The sequence below is a fragment of the Telmatherina bonti genome (assembly GCF_933228915.1).
Source record: "Telmatherina bonti genome assembly, chromosome: 15".
NCBI lineage: Eukaryota > Metazoa > Chordata > Actinopteri > Atheriniformes > Telmatherinidae > Telmatherina > Telmatherina bonti.
This window is the reverse complement of record NC_136613.1, coordinates 10,070,409-10,092,701: the sequence shown is the minus strand read 5'-3', so window position 1 is coordinate 10,092,701 and position 22,293 is coordinate 10,070,409. Positions and strand designations below refer to the sequence as shown.

General features: G+C 41.1%; 1 protein-coding gene across 1 annotated transcript in view; it reads right to left on the bottom strand.

Annotated features, from left to right (window-relative positions):
- Positions 1–1,892: 1,892 nt before the first annotated feature.
- Positions 1,893–22,293, bottom strand: part of lats2 (large tumor suppressor kinase 2) — a 31,489-nt gene continuing 11,088 nt past the window's right edge. Inside the window, exons 3-9 of the mRNA XM_079254116.1 lie at positions 12,907–13,039; positions 11,213–12,813; positions 10,551–10,778; positions 9,998–10,352; positions 9,549–9,731; positions 8,180–8,286; positions 1,893–5,932 (exon numbers count right to left, since the gene is read on the bottom strand). Of these exons, the coding sequence (XP_079110242.1) occupies positions 5,369–5,932; positions 8,180–8,286; positions 9,549–9,731; positions 9,998–10,352; positions 10,551–10,778; positions 11,213–12,813; positions 12,907–13,039 (3,171 nt within the window). The 3' untranslated portion in view covers positions 1,893–5,368. The remainder of the gene's footprint in view (positions 5,933–8,179; positions 8,287–9,548; positions 9,732–9,997; positions 10,353–10,550; positions 10,779–11,212; positions 12,814–12,906; positions 13,040–22,293) is intronic.

The window sequence follows — 22,293 nt, the reverse complement described above, 5'->3', positions numbered from 1 at the left end:
TATAAACAGTTTAATCAATTTTAATAAATGTAAGTGTTCATTCATGAACTGAATTTAAATTTAGATTTACACCATAATATTCCTACCAAAGTCCAACATTTCAACGTTAATTGAGCCAAATCATATCGTCAATCACTGTCGCCTTGAGAAGCCAGACAATGGAGTCCTGGTTGAAGCGTAGTCAAGATGTGCACACTTAAATTTTAATAAACCAAACGCAACTGACAAAGAATTTTTTTGCCATGTTTTTTCATACCAAAAATACTTTTCTGTTAGGGGGTACTTGGCTGAAAAAATATTTTACAAGAAGGTACTGTGTTGCAAAAAGGTTGAGAATTGCTGCACTAGATGCTGTGGTGTAACGTTCTGGCTTTAATGTACATTTTGTTTTTTGTCCAAACTGCTGGGGCCCACATAGGGCAAACACCAAGTGGACGTGGGCCCTTGGGCATGTGCCCATAATGCCCATAGGATAATCCGGCCTTGCATGCTGCTGGCGTCAAACTCCACTTCTGGTCTTTTAAGCCCTGCTGACCTCTGGAGAATATCACATTTTTTTTTATTTTATAATAATCAAAAAGAGGAAAATAAAACTTCTACCGACTCTGCAGAGTAAAGTAGCCATTATGTGCAAAGTTCAAATGTTATCAAGTAAAAGCGAAAACAAAGAATCCATTTTAAAGGGCATCTTTCAGAAATTTGTCTTCGTGGCTGTGACAAGGAAACAATGTTCTGTTTATTTTTGTTGTATGGAGGAAATGGGACAAAGATAAGATAGCTCAACAGGTCTAAAAGAGCACTTTCTCACTAATAATGATTCTTACAGAAGTATTAGCTGAAATTTTTGCATTTGATGATTTGGTGCAGTGTCTCCTAAAGGAAATTTGAGAAAACTTGACAAGAAGATAAATACATAAATAGTCTGGAAAAAATGTTTTGAAGTTTTTTGTGTACATTAAATTTTAATATACATTTTGCCTCAATTAACCACAAACATCTGGTTTAATGTGGCAAAATTGATGCATTTAGTTCATACATCCAAAAGCTTGAAGAACCTAGCAACCATTATTAGGAAAGTTACTGATGCTACATTGCCAGAACACAGCCAGATGTGCACAGATATTCTTTAAATCAGGGTGTCCTGCTCCAGTCCTCAGTTGTGCAGGTTTTTCATGCATCTCTGCTCCAATAAATCTGACTCAAAAGAATTATTGTGCAAAACTTCATAGGCTGTTGGATCCATTTAACGGAAACTGGGTTGGAACAAGGATACATCGAAAACCTGCAGCGGCCCTTGAGGACCTACTCTGCACACCCCTGCTTTAAATGCTTGTAGAACCACACCAGTCACTGACATTATAGCACAGTTATCCTATTTACAGTATCCTTTCAATTTCTTGTTAAAATAAAATCTTATATAAATTAAAAAAGGAGGGTTATTAAACTACAAAATTTAATTATATAATTAAATTCCATAGTTTAAGTTCATTAGTTTCTTACATTTATTTATGTTATTCCACTTTACACGAAAACAACTTGATATAATGCAAGTTGTAAGAAGAAGTTAATGCATGGTGGTAATTTTAAATAAGTAGACCTTCAAGTCTTTGTTCAATTATCTTTGAAACTAAGCTGTGAAATAACTTACAAATAAAAGGCTAAATGAGTTATTCTGCAAATGAAGTTGAAAGAAATACAGTCCTACCATCCATGAAAAATTTTCACAAGCAAGCAGAGATGCTTTATGTTATTATGTATACCTCAAATCATAATGAACTAGTTATCAATGTTGGTGTAATAGAGCTACTGTGACATGCTCTTTTTATTCATCAATACACACAAGTCCAAGTTGGTTAATTTAATTTATACATACATTTTACACACAAGGACAGTGAAAGCATTTTTACAAATTCTCAGTTCATACAGAAATGTAAAAAAAGAGATCTGTCCAAATTACATCTATAATACTGCGTATTCATGGATTTTAACAATTAGCACAAGGGAAATTGAAAAAAAGGGAAAAAGGATACAAAAAATATGTATATCTGTATAAATATAAATGTAAGCCTAACAGACTTGTATCAGATATTAAAGAGCGAAGCAGAGGCTCCTTAGAGTAAAAATACAAAACGAAAAAGTTATACAAGTTAAGTCTTGCCAGGAAATCAGATAAGAGGACATGAAGTCCATCATAGATTGTCAGTCGTCACTCTCTAACCTTAAAAACAGAAAACGCATTCAGGAAACACTTCACACGCTTTGTGGCACTCACACACTCCGCAGAGAGCTGCGGCTCTCGCTGTAAAGCTTTATTTTCTCTGAAGACGTCCATCCTGATTGAAGCAGATTGGAAACACGGTGAAAGAGAGGAAGACTGGGTTAAAGACAAAAGCACTGAGGAAGAGTGACAGAGCAACCGCGGCCTCTTAAAATCCACGATGATGCTCGATACGTGTGCAGAAGACAAAATGCTGGCTGTGTTTACATGCAGCATTCCAGCTTTAGTCCAGTTTAAACCACTATCAATCACATTCATGACAAATGGAAACATGGTTATTTCACACACGGTTATGTGTAATCATGCAACAAATCTGCCAGTCTGTGATATGTAATACTCCACAATCTCCATCCGGCCCAATTAAACAAGCAGCTTCGTTCATTTGAACGAGACCTGAGTTGCAACTTTGTACAATGGCAATAAACATTTTTCCCTTTCATGAAGCAAAATGTGACGATTCAAGAACTGAGTTTGAGAAAAATGCAAATGGAAGGAGCTTCCATGGGGAAAATGGGGGAAATAAGCCACCACTGTCAGTATTTGATTAAAAGAGTTTGCCGATTTAAGAATTATGAACCTGAATAACAGGAATGATTGTTGCATGTAAGCGCAGTCTGCAATAAAGCACAGCATCCTCTGTCAACCTCCCAGATCAAGAATGACAACAGATAAAAGAGGTCTTCAGAAAAAGGAGAAACATTTTAAAAAGCAAGGTATTTCTTTTAAAAGATTGTGCTGCTTCATGGTAGACAAGGCACATATGTAGAAAAATCAAAATCACAACATTGTCGAGCAAAACAAGTCAACCAAATAACCTTAAATCACACATTTTCCATCACCCAGAGTATCACCTTAAAAAAAAACAAAAAAAAAACAAAACACACACACACACATCTCACCTGTTGAGAATAACATGCGTAAAATTCAGAATACTGCTGGAACAGTTTTGGTATTAACTAACCAAAGAATTTCAGGAAAAAAAAGGGCATTTACTGTTTGCTGATTGTCAGTAAGCAGGAAGGAAGCGTCATCTGCAGAGCAGCAGAAACCAACACTTTAAACTTGTGGTTATTTTGGATAAATAAAAAAAAATGTACCAAGCTCCTTGAAGTTTAACCTTTTGTAGTTTTGTAAGATAGGACAAGCTACTCATACTATGTTTTTCCCCCTCTAGTAACATTTCCTGAAGCCAACTTGCCTCGTTCCTTTTCTCCTCCTAACTCTGATCGTGTCTGTTCCGTCTCTGTGTGAACTGGACATCGTCGCACCGCAGTCAGGGCCAGCCCGGCTTGCAGCAGGCGAGGAGTTCACCCCCAAACATTCTGCAAAATACCCGTCATCCTCAACATCGTCGCTGTCGTACTCCTCGTCATCGAGTGGCGGCACGCACTAAAACATTCAGCTACTAAGGCACACAGCTCACTACTTTCAAAACCCAAACACACTCAAGCCAACATTTCTTTAGACTGGGACAAAACAAACATGTAATAACAAATATTATAATAATAAACATAATGTAAATAATAATAAACACAATAATAAGCAGCATGTCGTAACTGAAAAGAGAAAATATATATATAAACCAATATATTTGTACATTTCAGAACTAAAAGGATATTAAGTGTTTAGAAAACTATATACATATAATGTCATTTCTGTATTGCACATAGTCATACTATCATGTTTGGCTGTTGTAAGGACATGTTGCTTTGTTGTCATTGCTGCCTCCTGGAGATAGAGGAGGCTTTTTAATCTGCTATGCAACTGCAGGACTGATATTTGCAATAAAAAAAAAAAAGAAAAAGCTGTACAATTGTGCATCTTGATGAATATCTGCATGCTTTACAGCTATGATTCTGTACAAACTCGAGCCTCATCAGACTTTTGACAGATTCAGACCAGTGCAGAGCTGGCTCTGACTTCTTGAATCAGTTTGTGTTTCGTGGCGTTCGCCAGTTCTTTTTCTTAAAAAGAACTGAACATGAGGGAACCCCCCCAGGATGATCACATGAAAGTGAGTGCATTTCTTGTAAGTCATTAGAAGGAATTCACTGCAGTCACACTGTTTGTTTTACTAAACGTGGGCTCAAAAGCAGCAGCAGGACTTCCATTCTGAATCATGCTGAAAAAGAAATCTGCCGGATTTTGAGCCTAAATGTTTGCTTTCTGTTTCCTTTTTTAAGGGGGAGGGTGGTTGAGCTTTACAATAGTCAGTATTAAAAACATTTGTGCCAGTTTATGGCAGAGCGATGAGACTCCATCTTATTCATATTGGCACAAAATTAGGCAGTTGTAGATACGTAAAAAAAAGACGGAGCAGATATAAATATTTCTGTTTGAAGCTGCAAAAAAAAAAAAAAAAAAAGGGACACATTTTCTTTCAAAACACCATAAGGTTGCTAAACTACTATTTCTGTGAGGGTGACAGCATCAGAGGGATCTTTCTATTAACTGTAGGTGAAGCCAAAGTGTTGAAACGTCAGTATAGACGTTCAGGTGGATGTGAAATCTAACACCCTTTATGAAGATATGAACACATGCTTTAATGAGCAGGCACGTGTATGCATGTGTCTTTGTAGCTTATTTTGCAGCAGCTGTGAAAAAGGCACTATCAACAAGTAAACTGGTTCCACTCTTCACATTGCCATGTTCAATACTTGAGTGTAAAGCAGCTCAGGTAGAAGCTGGGCCGCTCCTGGCAGAATGTCAGAAAGTCATCTGTAAGACCGAGGCTGGAAGGAATGGGGACAAAGAAACTGCTGGGAAAGCATCTCTGTGAATACTAACCACCTCCTTTCAGCTCGTACGCTTTCTGAGTCCGCCTTCGCTTCGCCCCTGATGCAGAATGTCGTCTCTTGGTCCCGGATCGGAAGAGTTTTTTTTTTTGTACTGGAAGTCCTTGTGGACACAGTACAGCCTCCACAAGGTGGCGATGTTTACCCATTTACAGTCACACACCGAAACACACACACAGACACACCTGTGCAGCGTTCTTATCTGTACACACACCTGAGAGGAGCAGTGGGGGGGGGGGGGGGGGGGGGGTGAATGATGAGCAGTATCAGACAAGCCAGTTGTCACAGTGCAGCTCTAGACATACACCGGCTCGCAACCTTCCCCCTGCTCTCCCTCTTCCTCATCTTCCTCTTCTTCCTCCTCCTCCTGCAATTCATCATCCTCATCTTCCTCCTCTGGGCCCATGCTGGCAGCTCCAGTGACGCCCGGCGCCACCTCGCTGGCCTCGAGTGGCTTTGGATAGCGGAAAGGGCAGCCGTTGTCGTCGAAGAACCTGCGGAAGGTGAACTCGTAGAAGGCGTGTTCCGGGTGCTTCCCGTGTGGTGAGCAGAGTATGTCCAGAGCCCGGGTGCTGTCGCCGCTGTCGCTCCACGCCCCCGGACCTCCTTCCTCCTCCACAGGGTCAAAGTTGGATGTGTCCATCGGGTGAGCGATCTTGGGCCGGTAGGGCGCTGGCTGCTGCCGCAGGTTGCTGGTGAAGTCCACCGGGGAGAAGAAGGGGTGAGCCTTGATCTCGCCAGCGCCGTTGGCGCCCAGGCGGTCCTCCGCAGAGCAGCAGAGACGTCCGATGATGTCGACGGCTTCTGGGCTGAGTTTGACCTGCGCAGGCACCTGCAGTGTGCTTTCCCAGTTTATGACCTGCAGAAATGCAGACAGGTTACAGGTCAAAGCTGGCGGTAAGGGTCCGATATGAAACAAAAGTCTGAGGAACGTTGATGATGTGGGGTGAGGTGTGATGTGAACAAGGAGCAAAACTCAGACTACAAGGCAACCGATGATGAGCAGAAAAGTAAGAAATATGAAGGTAACAACTCATTCGATCTCTGTGTCAACTGGGAAACCATGGCAACAGCCACTGCTTTGGCTGATACACCCGAACACTCCAACAAAATGACATGTGGTGGTTTTTCATTCAGTTCCATTTATCAGAAAACACTAAAACTTTACAGTTCTTACTGTTGCTTTATGAAGTGTAAAGTTAGCATGTCAGCTCGCATGCTAAACAGTTTCAGTTCTACCATGAAGGTCTCAGATGTGTCTGGCTTTGTCAAGAGAGCCCCTTGTATGCGGGGCTGCAGGAGATGCATGCAGAACAGACGCTGTATGCGCACACTAAGAAGCACCAACCTTAACATGTAGCATACCATAATAACATGGAGAAACAATGTCTCATTGCTGCTGTTTTGTGGTCATGAAATCTATTTAAAATTTATTATATTTTTTACAGCTTCTATTGTATTTTTTTGTTTCTATTTTTTTCCCTGCAAATTCTGAAATGCACTCTAATAATTTCTAAGAAAATGGGTCAAATCCTGGTGGATGTATACAAATTCAATATTTTAGTAGGAAAATAAAGTTTTCTTAAGGATATTATTATTGTAGTCGAAGAGGCGTTTATGATACTGTTGCTGGGCAGGAAAAGGGTCAGACACAGAGGGGGTGACCTACAGCAAAGGGCTCCTGGACAGGATTCAAACCTGCTCCACCTGCAAGAACTGGCTGTAGTCTGTGTAGCCGGTATGCGCCGTCTGTTCTGCTTAGCGAAGTAAACATATTCCAAATAGAGCACTTCGCTCTCAGGCTGCAGGTTTACTGGTGGTTCCCAGAGTCTCAAAGAGTACTGTGGGAGGAAGGGCCTTTAGCTATCAGGCTCCTCTCTTATGGAACCAGCTCCCACCGTGGGTTTGGGAGGCTGACTCCCTCCACACCTTTAAGATCGTGCTGAAAACCTTCCTTTTCCATGATTCTTATTGTTAGGATATGAAAATATATCCTAACAATGTGAGTTGGAGCCTGCATGTATGGGACCCAACCGTCCAGGTTATGCTCTTTGCTCTTATAGTTATGGGTAGTCTAGCCATCCATTGGCTAGACTACCCATGGGGATGTTACCTGATGCACTGAGAAGTACCTCGCTCTATTTCTCTAATATATTAATGTATAAATATATGCCAATATTACCGTCTCTAACTTCTTTCTCCTTTTTTCCGCAGGTCTTCCTGAATAAGTGCAGTTGTACATGTTGTTCTGTCTTTCCTGTCGTCTCCACCCCAACCCTGAGCCGGGTTCTGCTGGAGGTTTTCTTCCTGTTAAAGGGGAGTCTTTTCCTTCCCACTGTCGTCTCGTGCATGCTCAGGATGGGGGATTGGACTGAAGTCATGACTCGATGCAATCAGTTGGTTTCTATTATAGGATATGTATGGATTGGCTCGAAATGATATGTATGTTGATTCGTGTATGTAAAGTGCCCTGTGACAACATTGTTGTGAAGTGGCGCTATACAAATAAAGTTGAATTGAACTGAATTAAACATCGTTTTAAAAAATTATTATTTTCATGCTGAATATGGAGAAGTCTCTCCTACAGTAGTTTTGTGAACATTTTTCCTATAGATCCTCTTCAGGACAACCTCCAGCTGCAGATCAAACACTCAGGGTAAATGTATGATAGAGGCTGCTCTCATTTTAGTCAAACTTCAGCAAAAAAAAGTTTTTTTTCTAGAGTCACTAAGGGTAGAATTTCTTGGGCAACCTTGGTGTTTCGTGTCTTCGACAATGCTGACTTTGTGAGAGAGAAATGAGCCCTGCCGACTCAGATGACATCATACAAACATGGGGATTCGGCCGTTTGACACTCATCTTGTTCATTAGGCTCAGACACTTCTAGGAAAGCTCTTCAATAAGTAGAGAAAAGATCCATTTTAGCTTCATGTGAGAAAATTCCAAGATATTTCAGTTGTTAGGGAAGTTAGATGATAGGTGTGACTGACTAGTTGCCCTCTCCGTCTGTATTAATTCACATGAGACCACTAGAGGAGAGGCAATGTAATCATTTCTGTTATAGAAGTTAAAAATAAAAGCAAGAATATTCTCTTTTTTCACTCACCTTAATTTGAGTCTCTGTAGGTGTTGGAGCAAGGAAAGGTGGCTGTCCCACTAACATCTCAAACAAGATCACTCCCACGCTCCACCAGTCGCACAGCTGAGTGTAACCTGCACAAAAAACACACATCAGGTTATTTAACAAGTGACAGTCCAGGCAAGCAAAGCTCTAATTAAAAGAAGTGCTGTAAACCTTGGTTTCTACTGTGTTTACCCCCCAAAAATAAGTCATTTATTTGCATTTCATAAATTGCATTCATGTTTCTGTTTCCACAGAAATAATGGTCCAGCAACAGAATTTACTTGAAGTAATCCTTCTGCAAAAATAAAAACTTTACAAACATCTTGAGCAGGATAAGCACACATTTATTTAACTGGATTAAACCCTTTGAGACCATGATGTCTTTTGCAATGGTGAGTTGGTCATGAGATCAGTATAACACATCAACATAATAATGAAGAAAAAAAATCAAAAGTCTGTATGATGCATGAACATTAATAACCAACAGAGGGACCCATTAAAAAGTGAAAAGCACAAACACAGCCAGATAGTTTCCCAATGTTTTTTTTTTTTTTTTTAAGATGAAGCAGAAAAAATTACATGAAATCAGTTCAGACAGTTTCAAGTCATTTCTCTGGTCTGTTTGTTGCTAATGGAGCAGAAACATTCAATGCTCTTCTAGCTGAACTCATGAGGGACAGTTGAATTGTACAAATCACAGAAGTGCAGAGCACAATATAATGACTTGGAGTTATTTTGAAGACAAAATTCTAAAGTATAAAGGAACCTGCACAAGAAGAACTTCGTATACATCTAAAGATGACCAGCCAGATCTTGCATACAGATCACAGCAGTGATTCAGAAAGTTGCAACCTGTTACGGACCTCAAAGTGTGAGGAAAGATTGAGGTTTTAATCAGTTTATCTGACAACAATTTGCCATTCACAGCAGAAGTTAGCTTAGCTCACTTGTCACAAACAGAGAGCTAGCTGTCGATTGCAGGTAAATTAAGTACTTAAAAAAAACACACACACACACACACGCAACCCTGTATTTGGTGGATAAATAAATTGTTCTCGCTCATAAAAAGTGGGAATATTTTGGCACGATATCTAAAATTGATAGAAAATACATTTGCAGCTGTTAGCCCTGACTTTCCACTGTAAAAAAAAAAAAGAAAGAAAAAAAAAAAAGCAAATCTAGAGCTGTTTTCCAACTTTTTGGACACTCAAAAAGCTACATACGATAATGCCACCTGTCTTATTCACACACGTTTCTACATAGTTTCTTACTGGCTATAAAAGCTTGCACACACACCATCTGATATGAGTGAAATCCGCAGTTCAGATCCATTTATTCTGTTCTCACCCACCTTTGCGCAGCAGAACCTCAGGTGCGATGTAATTAGGTGTTCCCACCAGCGAGTGAGCCAGGCAGCGCTGGTGCTGGCGGTTGGCGCGTTGCTCCAGTGTCATCAGCCGGTCTCCACAGCGACAGTTGGATACATCATCCCAAAAGTCACTGGGCTCCATGCTGTCTTGTCTGACGTGACTCCCTGGAGACAAAACAGGAGAAGTGACCTTTGGTAGGTGTTACGTTCACACAAGCATCAAAGTGTAATAACTCATGTATAAAAAAAATTGAAAATATAAAGCTACAATAAATCAAAGTGAAAGAGTAAGTATTTTTCTGTGTATTTTTCTTTGCATTATAGAATACCGCATCATTCTAAAAGCTCAGAATGTTTTAAAACTAAGTTATATCATATGTATGACTATGTGTAGAAGTTATCATGGCCTCCTACAATAAACCAAACCTCACCTTTCTGGTAGTATTTGGAGTTGTGAGTCCAGCGAAAGCCTGTACACAGACCAAAGTCAGTGAGTTTGATGTGACCGTCCAAGTCGATGAGGATGTTGTCCGGCTTGATGTCGCGGTGGATGAAGCCCATCTTGTGGACGCTCTCAATGGCCAGAGTCAGCTCAGCCACGTAAAAACGCGCCAGATGTTCAGGGAAGACCCCCATCCGGATGAGCAGGCTCATCATGTCTCCTCCGGGAATGTAGTCCATGACGAAGTAAAGGCTGTCCCGGTCCTGGAAGGAGTAGTAGAGACGTACCACCCACTCGTTGTCTGCCTCTGCCAGGATGTCGCGCTCTGCTTTCACATGGGCGACCTGCAACACAAACACACAAACTTTTATGCATAATGGCTTATTAGCATTGGTAAAATTTAAAAAAAAAAAAGAGACATAAACCAGCTGTTAATGATCAACCTAGTATTTACTAACACGGCAATCTTATGTAAAATGATCTGTTTGACTGCTACAAAACAACTCCAGTGCACTGTTGAACCCAAAAATGCATTAACTTGCCTGGTTCCGGTTGAGGACGTCTTTCTTGCGCAGTGTTTTCATGGCATAAAGTGCACCAGTGTCTACTTTACGTGTCAGGCACACCTCACCAAAAGCGCCGATGCCCAGAGTCTTGATTTTGACAAACATGGACTTGTCCATTTTGGCGCGCCGTAGTCGGTTGTAGTTGGATTCTTTTTGGTTCAGCATCTTCCTCATCTGTTCCTGCTCTGCTTCTGATAGGCCAGCCTAGGCACAAAGGAGACGTTGACATAAAGCTAGCTGCCTGTTCTGTGTTGTGTCAAAATGAACTTTTTTTGTTTGAGTCCAGCTGTCTGTTATATGCATCTTTTTACCCCTTACCCATTAAAATTCTTTAAAATAACTTTTATAATTGTCATAAGTTGCATTAAGCTCATGCAAACACAATTGTGAGCTAAATATTTTCTCCTTTTAGGACAAAGTCTTGGTGTTTTACACAGAATCCTTTGGAAAATACAAAGGTTTACAATCTCTTAGACATCAAGGCTCCATATTAGTTATAATGCTAACCTGCTGTACTACATTTTCCACTATGCCGACTTATTTTACACTGATAAAAATCAACCTGTGAGCTGTTTTTAAACGTTTTACAGAGATGGGAGTGACAGCAGTGGGGAGTTTTGCTAAACATGTTGTCTTACCTTGGACATTTCCTGCTCCAGCTGCAGCCTGCGGTTGAGTTTCTGCTGGTAGGTCTTCATTACATTCTCTATGTGCTGCTCCATATAAAACTTAAATGCAAAAGGAGAGTACGTTTTGATGCGGGACTCCCTCTTCTCCTCATCTCGCCCATTCTTCCTCACAGGAACAGGGGAGGTTTGGATCTGCTTCTTGTCTTTCACCGCTTTCTCTCCCTTGCCCATCTTTGTCTTCTCTTTCACCTGCTGGCCGTCCTTGCCCTTCCCACTCCCTCCACTTCCACTGTGTGTGTTTCTTGCCGCGGGGTTGCTGAGGTCTTGAGTTATGCACATGGCTCCGGTTCCTTCCAGGGCTCCCGCCTCGCCGCCTGCTCCAGACATGAGCAGATTCTTTGGGTAAGGTGGTGGAGGGCAGCGTGGTTCCTGAGCAGGCTCTAGTGGGTACGTCTCCTCTGGCATGTAGCCCAGAGATTCTGTTGCCTCTTGGGCTTGAGCTGTCATCCAACCAGGGTGACACGGTCCCACGGCCGTCTTGGGCTCTGGCCTCATCACCCGAATACTCTTGACAGGCGGTTGGATAGGGGGGGATGTTACAGCTGTGATGGTGTTTGGAGGGCCCAGTGAGGACTCCTGTTTCCCAGCAGGAGGGGGCGCAGCCATTTGGGGGCGGACACCATTTGGACCTGCAGAACGACTATTAAAGGAATTGGTTCTGCTGGGAACACGAACCTCCCCCCGGAATGGGCCCTGGGGCTGTGGCTGCCTGGATGGAGGAGCCCCTTCAGGACCTGGGGGTGCTGCCCAGTGGTGCTCATAGAGGTCCAGGTTCAGGCTGGCCCTGGAGGGAGTCATCAAACCCTGGGGCAGGTCTGAAAAATCAGCGCCCATGGCTCCAACCCCACCGGGGGAGCGGGACATTATATGGACCTGGTGTGAGGTGGGGCTGGCCTGCCGGGGGTGGGAGTGAGAGGAAAGGTAAAGGTTAGCCGGGTATCCACCACCTCCTCCTCCAGGCCCGTTCTGACCCATTCCCCCTTTCCCCTGCATGTTGACATAGTTGTCTGGAGGTGCCATAGAGGGAGGTGCCATCTTGTTCTGGAAAGAGGGGGTCCTCTTGACACCGTAGCCTGCAGGCTCCATCATGTGCTGCCTGGGATGGCCATAGTCATAATGTGGACCTGGAACGGGGCCCCCTGGTGGCTGTGGCTGGAGCTGCAAAGGCTGGCCAGGCACGTTGTAGCTCATCATAGGCCCATGCTGCTCCATGGTGCCAGGGTAGCCCTTCTGCTGGGCTCCTGGGGGGTACATGGTGTTGCCTGGGTTGCTCTGGGTGGCCATAACTGGTGGATAGCTGCCCATACTGGGAGGCCGACCCATTGGGTTCCCCATAGTAGGGCCCTGTGCTGCACCAGAGGGGGGCATCATGTAGGTCATAACAGGGGGTGCACCCATGTAAGGTCTTCCCATCTCGCCCTCTGGGCCATATCCTGCTGCCCCATCGTACATGGGAGCCCCCATCTGGTGATACGGAGGCATGGCACCTGCGTCACCTGGAACCTCCAATGTCGGCCGGTGGTCCATTGCATTTGGCATGCCAGCTTTCCCTACAACGACAAGGGATGAGACCACTTTCAACTATACAAGAAAAACAAGAAATGCCGCTGAATAAAATGGGCTTGTTAAAGTCGTATTTATACCTGGTGAAGTCTGCTTGATGACACGGACAATGAGCTCATTGTGAGGATCAAGGTAACCCATTTTACTGATGTACTCCAAGGCTGCTTCAATATTCCTGCTGCCAGTCTGCTTCAGCGCCCGCACTGCCATTTCCTGCGACACACACACATGAACAAAAACAGATCTTTAGAAACTTTTACCATAACTTACTTTGACATTTTTTATTCCCTGCTAGATTGCTTGAGAACTACAGAGAACAGATTTAAGTTATTGACCAGGAGATGTGTGTAGTTTATTAACTGAAGGGATCTAAAATTTATTACATGAAAAATGCATTAAAGCAGGGTTCTTCGAACCAACAACACACATGTACATTTACACATGTGACTAGAATCACCAACATTCCATTAAAAACATAAACCCTAAAGAAAAAATACAGCGGGAGGGGCTCAAACACCTGCATCCTCTTCAGTCAAGGTCATGTGCCAGTGAGTTCCTGTGTCAGACAATATAACACACAAACATACAGGAATGGAAACGCTTTTCATGCATGTTTTCAGTTTTGTAGAGCGATATAGACTCAGAGGTTCATCCCAAAAGGAACCATAAAAACAACCAAATCATGTGTCAAATTAATGAAGAAAGGTGACAAGTTAAAACATCCTTTTGTCGATATGCTTCGAAACTGAGAAAAGGTTACATTTCAGGTTCATACCTGCAGCCAGGCAGCAAGATTCAACTAAATTCAATTCAGCTTTATTTGTATTGCACTACTTTACAACAATGTTGTCACAGGGCAATTTACATACACATCACTTCAAGTCAATTCATACATAGAAACCAAGTGATTGCATCGAATCATGACTTCGATCCAACCCCCCATCCTGCGCATTCATGAGGCGACAGTGGGAAGGAAAAAACTCCTGTTTAACGGTAAGAAAACCTCCAGCAGAACCCGGCTCAGGGAGGGCAGCCATCTGCTTCGACTGGTTGAGGTTGGTGGGGTCTTGCTTGAATATGGTTTGTTATCACCAACATTATTCAGCCCAAAATTACTTTATCTTGCAAATCACACTAAGATGCTAAAACACCTCAAAAAGGCTACAAGGCAATCAATGCATAAACTCCCTGATATAACTGTATTTTATTTGGCTCATATCCCCTTTTCATATACACAGGTGGGATATGTGGAATGGATCCAAAGGCCAGCCGACAGCTGTATGTGAAAAATGTTGGTTCACCATTTAGAAAGTTTTTTTTATGCCACAGTTGCAGTTTAATTTATTTCAGATGTGGGAACAAAAATGTGAGAAAAGAAATATGCAGAGGATTGCCTTGGTTTTTATATTCAGTAAAAAAAATAATAAAATTGGACATCGTACGGCTTTACAACTTAATCTATCACAGAGCTCGACACAGCAACAAGTTTCTGTTTATGGTAACACAAACACATGAGCAAATTATCCCATATAGCTCTGACTTTTGTTGGAAGTGCTGGGTGCTTTATGATCTGGCTGCAATGGAGACAACGGCAGAACTAACTTAAATCAAAGAGTTGCTGTAGCTGAAATTCAGCCCCTTACAGAAACATCATCCTGCACATGTTGTGCAGCAGATGTAAACAATTAGCTGATCTGAGTCCATCTCCAGATCAACAATCCTTTAGAAGACACAGGGAAGGACTTGAAACTGAACTGCCTTCGTGTCTCCTAATATCTTTTTCACAACAGTAAACAAACAGCAACAGAGCACGAGAGAAATAACATGAAATCCGTCTCTTCCAACTCAGACTGAGTGACCCACACCTACATGAAGAAATCCCCTTGAATGGCATATGACCTCACTGTGAAGACATTTGTAATCAAACCTCTGCCCAGCTGCAGTGACAGACTCTCTGGCGCCTCTGCTGGCCATACTCAGTAACAACAGCTACATAGACAATACTCCTTTCTGTTCTCTTCATTAAAGATGTACATCTATAAAAACTTACTTTCTTTTCCACTTGTTGCTCCTCAACTGTATAATCAGTTTCCTGTGCACATCACACAGACCACTTCATTTCCAGCTTTTAAATCGTCTCTTAAAACACATTTTTTTCTTTGGCTTTTAAATCAGTTGGAGAGGCTGGTTATTTTGTCATTTTCTGCTTATTCTTATATTATCTATATATTTTTTTCAAATCTACTATTCTATGCATTTTAAACTGTCCTGTATTTTAAATACTTTGTGGTTATGTGTGTGTGTGTGTGTGTGCAGCACTTTGGCCAATCTGGATTGTTTTAAAGTGCTCTATAAATAAAGATGAGTCAAGAGTTGAGTTATATTTACTTATTCTAATATTTTAAATCAAATGTTTGTTCTTGTTTTTAGAAAATATCTTCTCCTACACTCCACTCACAGAACCTCTTAAAACTACTTGAAACAAGCACATTTTTTTCCCTTATAGGTGATCATGAAATGATGAAGGCAGAGTTAATCAAAAGCAAGCAGGCTCAAACTAAAGCTAAACTCAGCTGTCTCAGAAATAATAATAGAATAAAATATAGAAAAATATGGCGTTAAAAGTAAAATTATTTACATTCAAGACATGAAAACATTTATCTCAAAATAAAAAAATAATAAATGCCTAAATAGTTGAAAAACAAAAATGCTTTCCATTTTTCTTTTCCATTTTATATTTTGTCTTTACATTTCAAGACAGATATTAAGAAGCACTGGCCCTGACATTTATTTCTCATTTCACCAGCCTGCTCTCTTTCCAGAAAGAGAGGAATGATGCAAAGTCTCTTAAAGGAATCAGAAACTAAACAACTCCTCCCCTTAAACCTCACTGATACTTTAAAAACCATTTCAGAGACTTCAAGATCATTTTAGAGCATTTAAGTCCCTCTAGTACTTCATTAATCATTAAGCAGACTATCTTCTAGATAAGATCTCAAGTTATTACTTTCCACAAACTGAACCTTTAGCTGTATCGGAGTGGCATTCGTCATCCTTGTTGTTGTTCTGGTAATCATTACAAATGATTTTCTCAGGTAAAATTAAAAGAAAAGGTGCCATTTGACGACAAAAGCACCTAAAAATGTCTTCGTCCTTGGAGGGCATGATCATGCAGAAAGAGCAGACAGGAGAGGATTGATCCCAGAGGAGCCACTTTCTGCTCTCTTGGGCAGACTGGCAGCCTGTATTCGTCCGCAGGAAACTAAATCAAACATAAATTGTTTAAAGCAGGCCGACGGAGCAACTGTAGGCACAGTGAGCTCTGAAAGCCAGGAAATGCCAAGGCCGCGCACTTTCTATGCCTTCTGTAAAGTGTGTACATAAGCAGTATCCATCGGCGCATCAATACATTAATGGATACACAAGCTTGCTTTACTGTCCCCTCCTGGTGCATGTGTATACCTTTAAATCCCTAAGCCCAACACTGACCATACACACACACAAAACTGTTTATACTTCGTTTCCTGTGTGTACATGTACGTGTGTGTGTGTGTGTGTGTGTGTTACATTCCAGCGTAGCCAGAGGAGAGTGCTGGCAGCCAGAGCCGCCCTGTACTGTCACATTTTGTCCTTTTCTCTTCAGCCTTTCCACCTCGTTTGTTCCACTTCCTTAAAGCCCCTTTAAAGCTCCGCTTTGCCCAAGTGATCTGAAGATAATTAAACGTGGACACTGGTGTGTTTTCCAAACAGCTTCTGATTGGAGGAGCCATCCAAGAGCCTCACAGTGGAACATTAAAAAAAAAAAAAAAAAAAAAAAAAAAAAAAAAGGTTAAAAAAGCTAAATCAACACTTTAAATAAAAGCAATCCCTGAACACCCAGAGAGCAAAGCGTCTTTAAAAAGTTGCAACAACATCTAAAATATAATTAAAAACATGCAGCAAAGATTTTTCTAATTTAGTTTGGATATACAACAGTGACTAAAGATCAGCACTGAAACTATAAATGTTAATTTTCCAGTTAAAAACCTGGGAAAGGAGTATATTTCCTGAATACCGAACCCAGAACAGCAGCAAGTTTAGCTCCACAAGTAAAACCTTTTACCTTCCTAACCAAAAACCAGCACGGATAAGCTGAAAATAAATAGACTTTTATGAAGATTCAGTATTTGCTTTTTTTTTTTTTTGATCTCAGTTTATTTCTCCAAGTTATCTTTGAAGTTGAAGTCATCTTTCAGCATTAATGGTGCGTTCAGAAAAGTGCAATTTATCAATGCCATGTACATTATTTCAAAATAACAATGTTGGAAATAACAATAAATGACAATAAATGTATAATTCCATCTCCGGACCATCACAGATGCTGGCTTCTGCACTGCTTGCAGATTTCCAAACAGAAGCAAACGTAATTAGAAAAATCCTTTTCCATGTTGCCACAGAGTGTCTATAAACAGCAGCTTAAACCTAAAGAATGGAGCTGCATTTTTAACTCCGACTGAGGTTTTCTGAGCTTCTGCAGTCCCTTAATGGAGTTAGTGAGGGTTAAAATGCTTTTTTCCTACATCATTTATGTATACAAGGGGGAAGTGCTAACATTTATATGTATGCCATTTATATGTGTGATCTCTGGGTTTGTGGTTTCTGGGATGAAGATCAAAGAGTAAACATTTTTTCTCATGATGTTTTTAATGCAATGTTGCCCATCTTTGCTAGATATGTGCTTTATAAATAAAAATGAACTGATTCATAGCAGAGTTTTAACTTATTCGAGGATGAAATGATGAACCCAGGTCACAAACGGTTTTTAAAAAAGTTTTTCTGTGTCCGTGTGGTGGTGCCTGTGACGTAAACATGTCTGTTTATGCTGCAGCAGCACTTCAAGGCCTGATGATCACAACAATTTCAGTCCAAGTAAACTTTTTCACTATGTATTTAAGACTATAGAATCCACAAGTTCTGTGTATTTTTTCTCTAAAAGAAATCATATATACCTTTCTCTGGGAGGCCTTTTTTTTTTTTTATCCCTAATCTTGTTACCATCAGGCTCACAAATAAGCTAATTAATAGCAGCATGCCTCAGCTTGGTTTTTGTTTTAGCAACAATTTTGAAACATTTTTTTTCTTACATGTGCACTTTTAATTCAGTTTATGGTTTTAATGATTTTAAGCGCATTTTATTTGCATTTATAGATCGTGCCAACGCTTTAATACCAAGAGAACAAAGTGATATTAACTAATCAAATTGAAAGTATGACAGAGTACCCTGAGTGTAAATACAAATACATGGAAGACAAAAGAATGGAAGGAGTTAAAAACCAGTGTAGAGTTGAACACATGTAATAAATCAGTGAATGTGTTGTGTAATCAGAGAACTCAATAACATGTCATGTTATATGATGCCAGATTCACCATATAAACATGTAATTTTTTTTGTGCACAACTCAGAATATGTGCATACTAAACCTAATTATGGTGCTTCATCTACAAATTTTAGGTTTTGCATAAACATAATGAACAAATTTTAGATATTTGGTTTGAAGCACAACCACAAAACTGACATTTCAGTCAGAAATATACCGAACAGCCATCATAGCATATCTCTGCTTCTTATTGTTTGTCTCTTCCTCTTGAATTGTGCTCTGTGTGTCTGCTGGGTGGAGGCGGGTCTGGTAGCCCCGGCTGTCATGGCGACAGATGTTCCTCACTTGCATTCCTCAGCCCAGGAAGCAGGAATTTGAGCTATTTGCAGTCTGGACAGCCCCTCTGCAGTTCTCTCTCTCTCTCAGTTGAAAATGACCAGGCCGCTTTAGCAACCTTGTCATAATGGTTTGCAGACCACAAGTCTCAGAGTTATCCCAAACGCATAATCACCAGCCTAGAATCTCTGCAAAGACACATAAACTCCTTTTGACAGACTGACATAACGAACACAGACGCAGGATGAGCAGCGCGCGTGTTTTCCTTCGCACAGGATGGAAAACATTACCCAGAGTGTTTCTGATTTAAGCTATCTTATTGACCCAGTTCTGAGACACATTCCAGTTCTGGAACCAGGAAATCAAAGCCATATGGAGCTTGATCAGGAGTACAGATGGGACACCAAGAGAGGAGTCTATAAAACATTTCCACACAGAGAAAGAGAGAGCTCTCCTCTTCCTCAGCACACAACACGTGCACTACAACGGTTAAGTAAAACTAGAAGTCACATAAAAACATATAATGCAAGGCCTCCAACTCCTGTCCTGTTGGCGCCGTTGTTACATAAAAACATTTTTGTTTGCTTACACATTGGAGGCTGTAATATGCTTACAGCGTGTACCAGATTTCTACGCAGCTATAGTTCGTCTAGTAAACACAGCAAAGGGTCTACAAGACGATTTAGCCGAGACGTTTAGGGTAGAAGCCAACAAATAAACTAAAAGGAAAAAAATCCGAATGCATCGTTCCTTTCCATTCACTTCCCGTCTTGCCCTGTCTTCTCGGATCCTGGGATGCCACCCCCACCCTTGCTCCCCCTCAAAAACATTTCCTCCTTTAAAAAAAAAACAAAAAAAACCAAAGTATGATTATGTAACAAGCCACAATGGTATGCGACCTGCAGCTGGAGGAGCGGGGAAAGAGGAGGAAGACGAGGCTGATAAGCTGATAAGAGTTGGGGCTGGAAAAGTAGGGCAACGTTGACAAGGTAGAAAAGAGGGAATTAGGTGAGGGCTGTTTGAGGACTTGAAAATGAAAAAGAAAAAAGGAGAACATGAGGTGGAAGTTGTCAGTCTGTAAGGCGGAATGAAAACTAAAGGTATATTAACATATCCACAGCTATAGTCATAATAATGAAGACATTTTAAAGGGACAGTGACTTGACATACTAAAGGACTTTCACTCAATTCTCTAATTATTTTAGCAGAACACAAAAAATGTTGCCAACCCTGACTAAACCACCAGTACAGATAACAACTGGTCCAGACTTCAGTGCTTTATGAAACCTGGAGGCTGACAAGTTGGACTCTCAGGTAACTAATCCTGCTGGAGAGAAATGCACTGAAAATGTGAAACAGAACCTGTATGCCACTTAGGCCAGCGATGACGGGCTGCTATCAGATAGAACCCCAATGAAATTAAATGATTAAATGTTTGTATTTGTCTTGCACTACATAGAACAATTCCATGTGTTTTATTTCAATCTTACAGGGAAATTATGTTGATATTCTAAATGTTATTCTAGCATTCGTCATTCCAGGAAAACCATTAAAAAATGACAACAAGTCCTTTGATTAAATTTGAGTTTGCAGGTCTGGAGTCTGGGCGTGGTCTTACATTCACACAAAATCACAATTATTTCATCTTTAGAGTTACATTTAGATCATTTGTAACAAAAAAAATGCCTCAAAGCTGAATCATGGATGTTTCAAGCTGACTCAGTTACTGTAATGCACTTTTTTTTTTTTTACCTTCCAAGAAAAATACTATTCTAACTTCACTTATCAATAACCGCGCACCTCAATGAATAAGCAGAACTGGGAATAGAGGGGGGATTAATCATTAGTTTTGCAGTTCTACATCTGTATTTTCTAACGCTTGTGAATTTTTGCATTTCAGCTGGGTTTACACAGGATGGTAGCTGGAGTCTGATCAGGCCACTGGAGCTATCCAACGACATATGACTGGTCTTTCTGGCCATTTTATCAGCAGTTATTTTCTATTCTAGCCATTTGACAGACCCTTTTTGTCATCTAACCTAACAAGCATGTGTTCGTATTTTCAAACAGGAAATATGCAAACATGCATCAGACAAACTTTTTAAATTAATCCACAGGAAGTTTCAAAATAGATAGTAAAATAGATATCTTTAAAAACCCAAAACTTAACAGTCAGCCGTGTGTTGATGCGGTGCAAGGATCAGTTTTCACAACAGTTTCGAGTCAAAACGCGAATCCCTTTGATTCACCAGATCATCCATGATCCCACCCTTACCCAAGATCTCCCCGAGAAGAATGAGACTGTGGACACAAGCAGCTGAAACGAGTTTCCTCCACATGGTATCTGGGATCATCTACAAAGGGTTCAGAGCAGAACCACTGCTCTTTCACAGCAAGAAGAGCCAGATGATCTGATCCCAGACATCTGGTTAGAAACCTTCCAGGTGAGGTATTCTGGGCACATTCAACCAGGAGGTGGGTCTTGGGAAAACCCAATTGGAAGGACCACTTCTCTTGGCTGGCCTGAGAATATTTGGGGATCCCCCCAAACGAGTCAGGGAGAAGAGAGTCCGAACTTCCTTGATGAAGCTGCTACCACGGCAACCTGAATGGATAACCACTAGAAACTGGAAGGACGGTTTTAACCCTAAAAGTTTGGAACAGCTTTGAATTTAAGGCCATTTGCACAAGATCAACCCTGCTTCTCGCCCAATGATTGCTGGGATAGGCTACAGGTTCCCACGACCCTGACTTGGACTAAGCAATTAAGACAATGGATTTACGTATAGATGGATGGATGGATGGATGAGATCATCATAGACAGTAAACTCCAATGATCACCTTCAAAAGTTGTTCACTGTGATCAATGCAAGACGCTGACTGGATTCATGAATTAAACTGATGTTATGAACTTTATGTATACATTAAGAGGAGAGGGAAATTTAGCCCAAAAGTTAACAAAGACACACCTTTCTGATGGATTCTGTAGTCGACTGAATAAGTAAGGCTGTTTCCTGAAAGCAGTTTCACTAAAGGACATTCAGAATCCAGATAGATGCTCTGATGTGTATTTGTGATTCATTAGTTTAAACTATTTGTGTTCCTATAATGGTTTTTAGATCATGAACTTGATCATGTGTGAGTCAGCGCTCAGTTGGCCACTTGCACTGGGATTTGTTTGTCCAACATTTGGTGATCAACATGAGCGTTGCGAAGCAGCCGATCGTCTGCATTTGTCGCTGCTTGTTGCTGAGGTTTGTTTTAAGTGTCTGCGAGAGAATTCGAACCGTGAGGAGGCAACAGCGTCACAGAAACACACGGAAGATGTGAGGTTTCGAAATCTTTGTGAATTTAACTCAAAAGATGCATCTGTAGGAGGAACAGAGCAAACATCTGCAGGATCTACAGGAACAAATGGCTCGAGTTTGACAGACTACAACAGACAGGGGAAGAGGAGGAGAGGCGACATGTTGGGTTGGGGCTCGACAGCAACAGAAGGAACTGTTCCACCCTGCTGCCATTGAATGTTCCCTTCCTGTTTGTATTGACTCGTCCTGCCGTGCACTGGTCCATTCACAATGGTGGCAGCAATGGAGGTCAACTAGCCAGCAGTGCAGCAAAGGAAATGGCTGCCACTGTGGCCTACAAACTCTTCAAAAGATGTTTGAAATGCTGGATCAGCAACAGCCTCCAAAATGTACTTTATGTTGAAAAAACACAAGTTTAAAAACTTCTGCTACTTATTGATCCTGCAGTTTTAATCTTAATTATTCA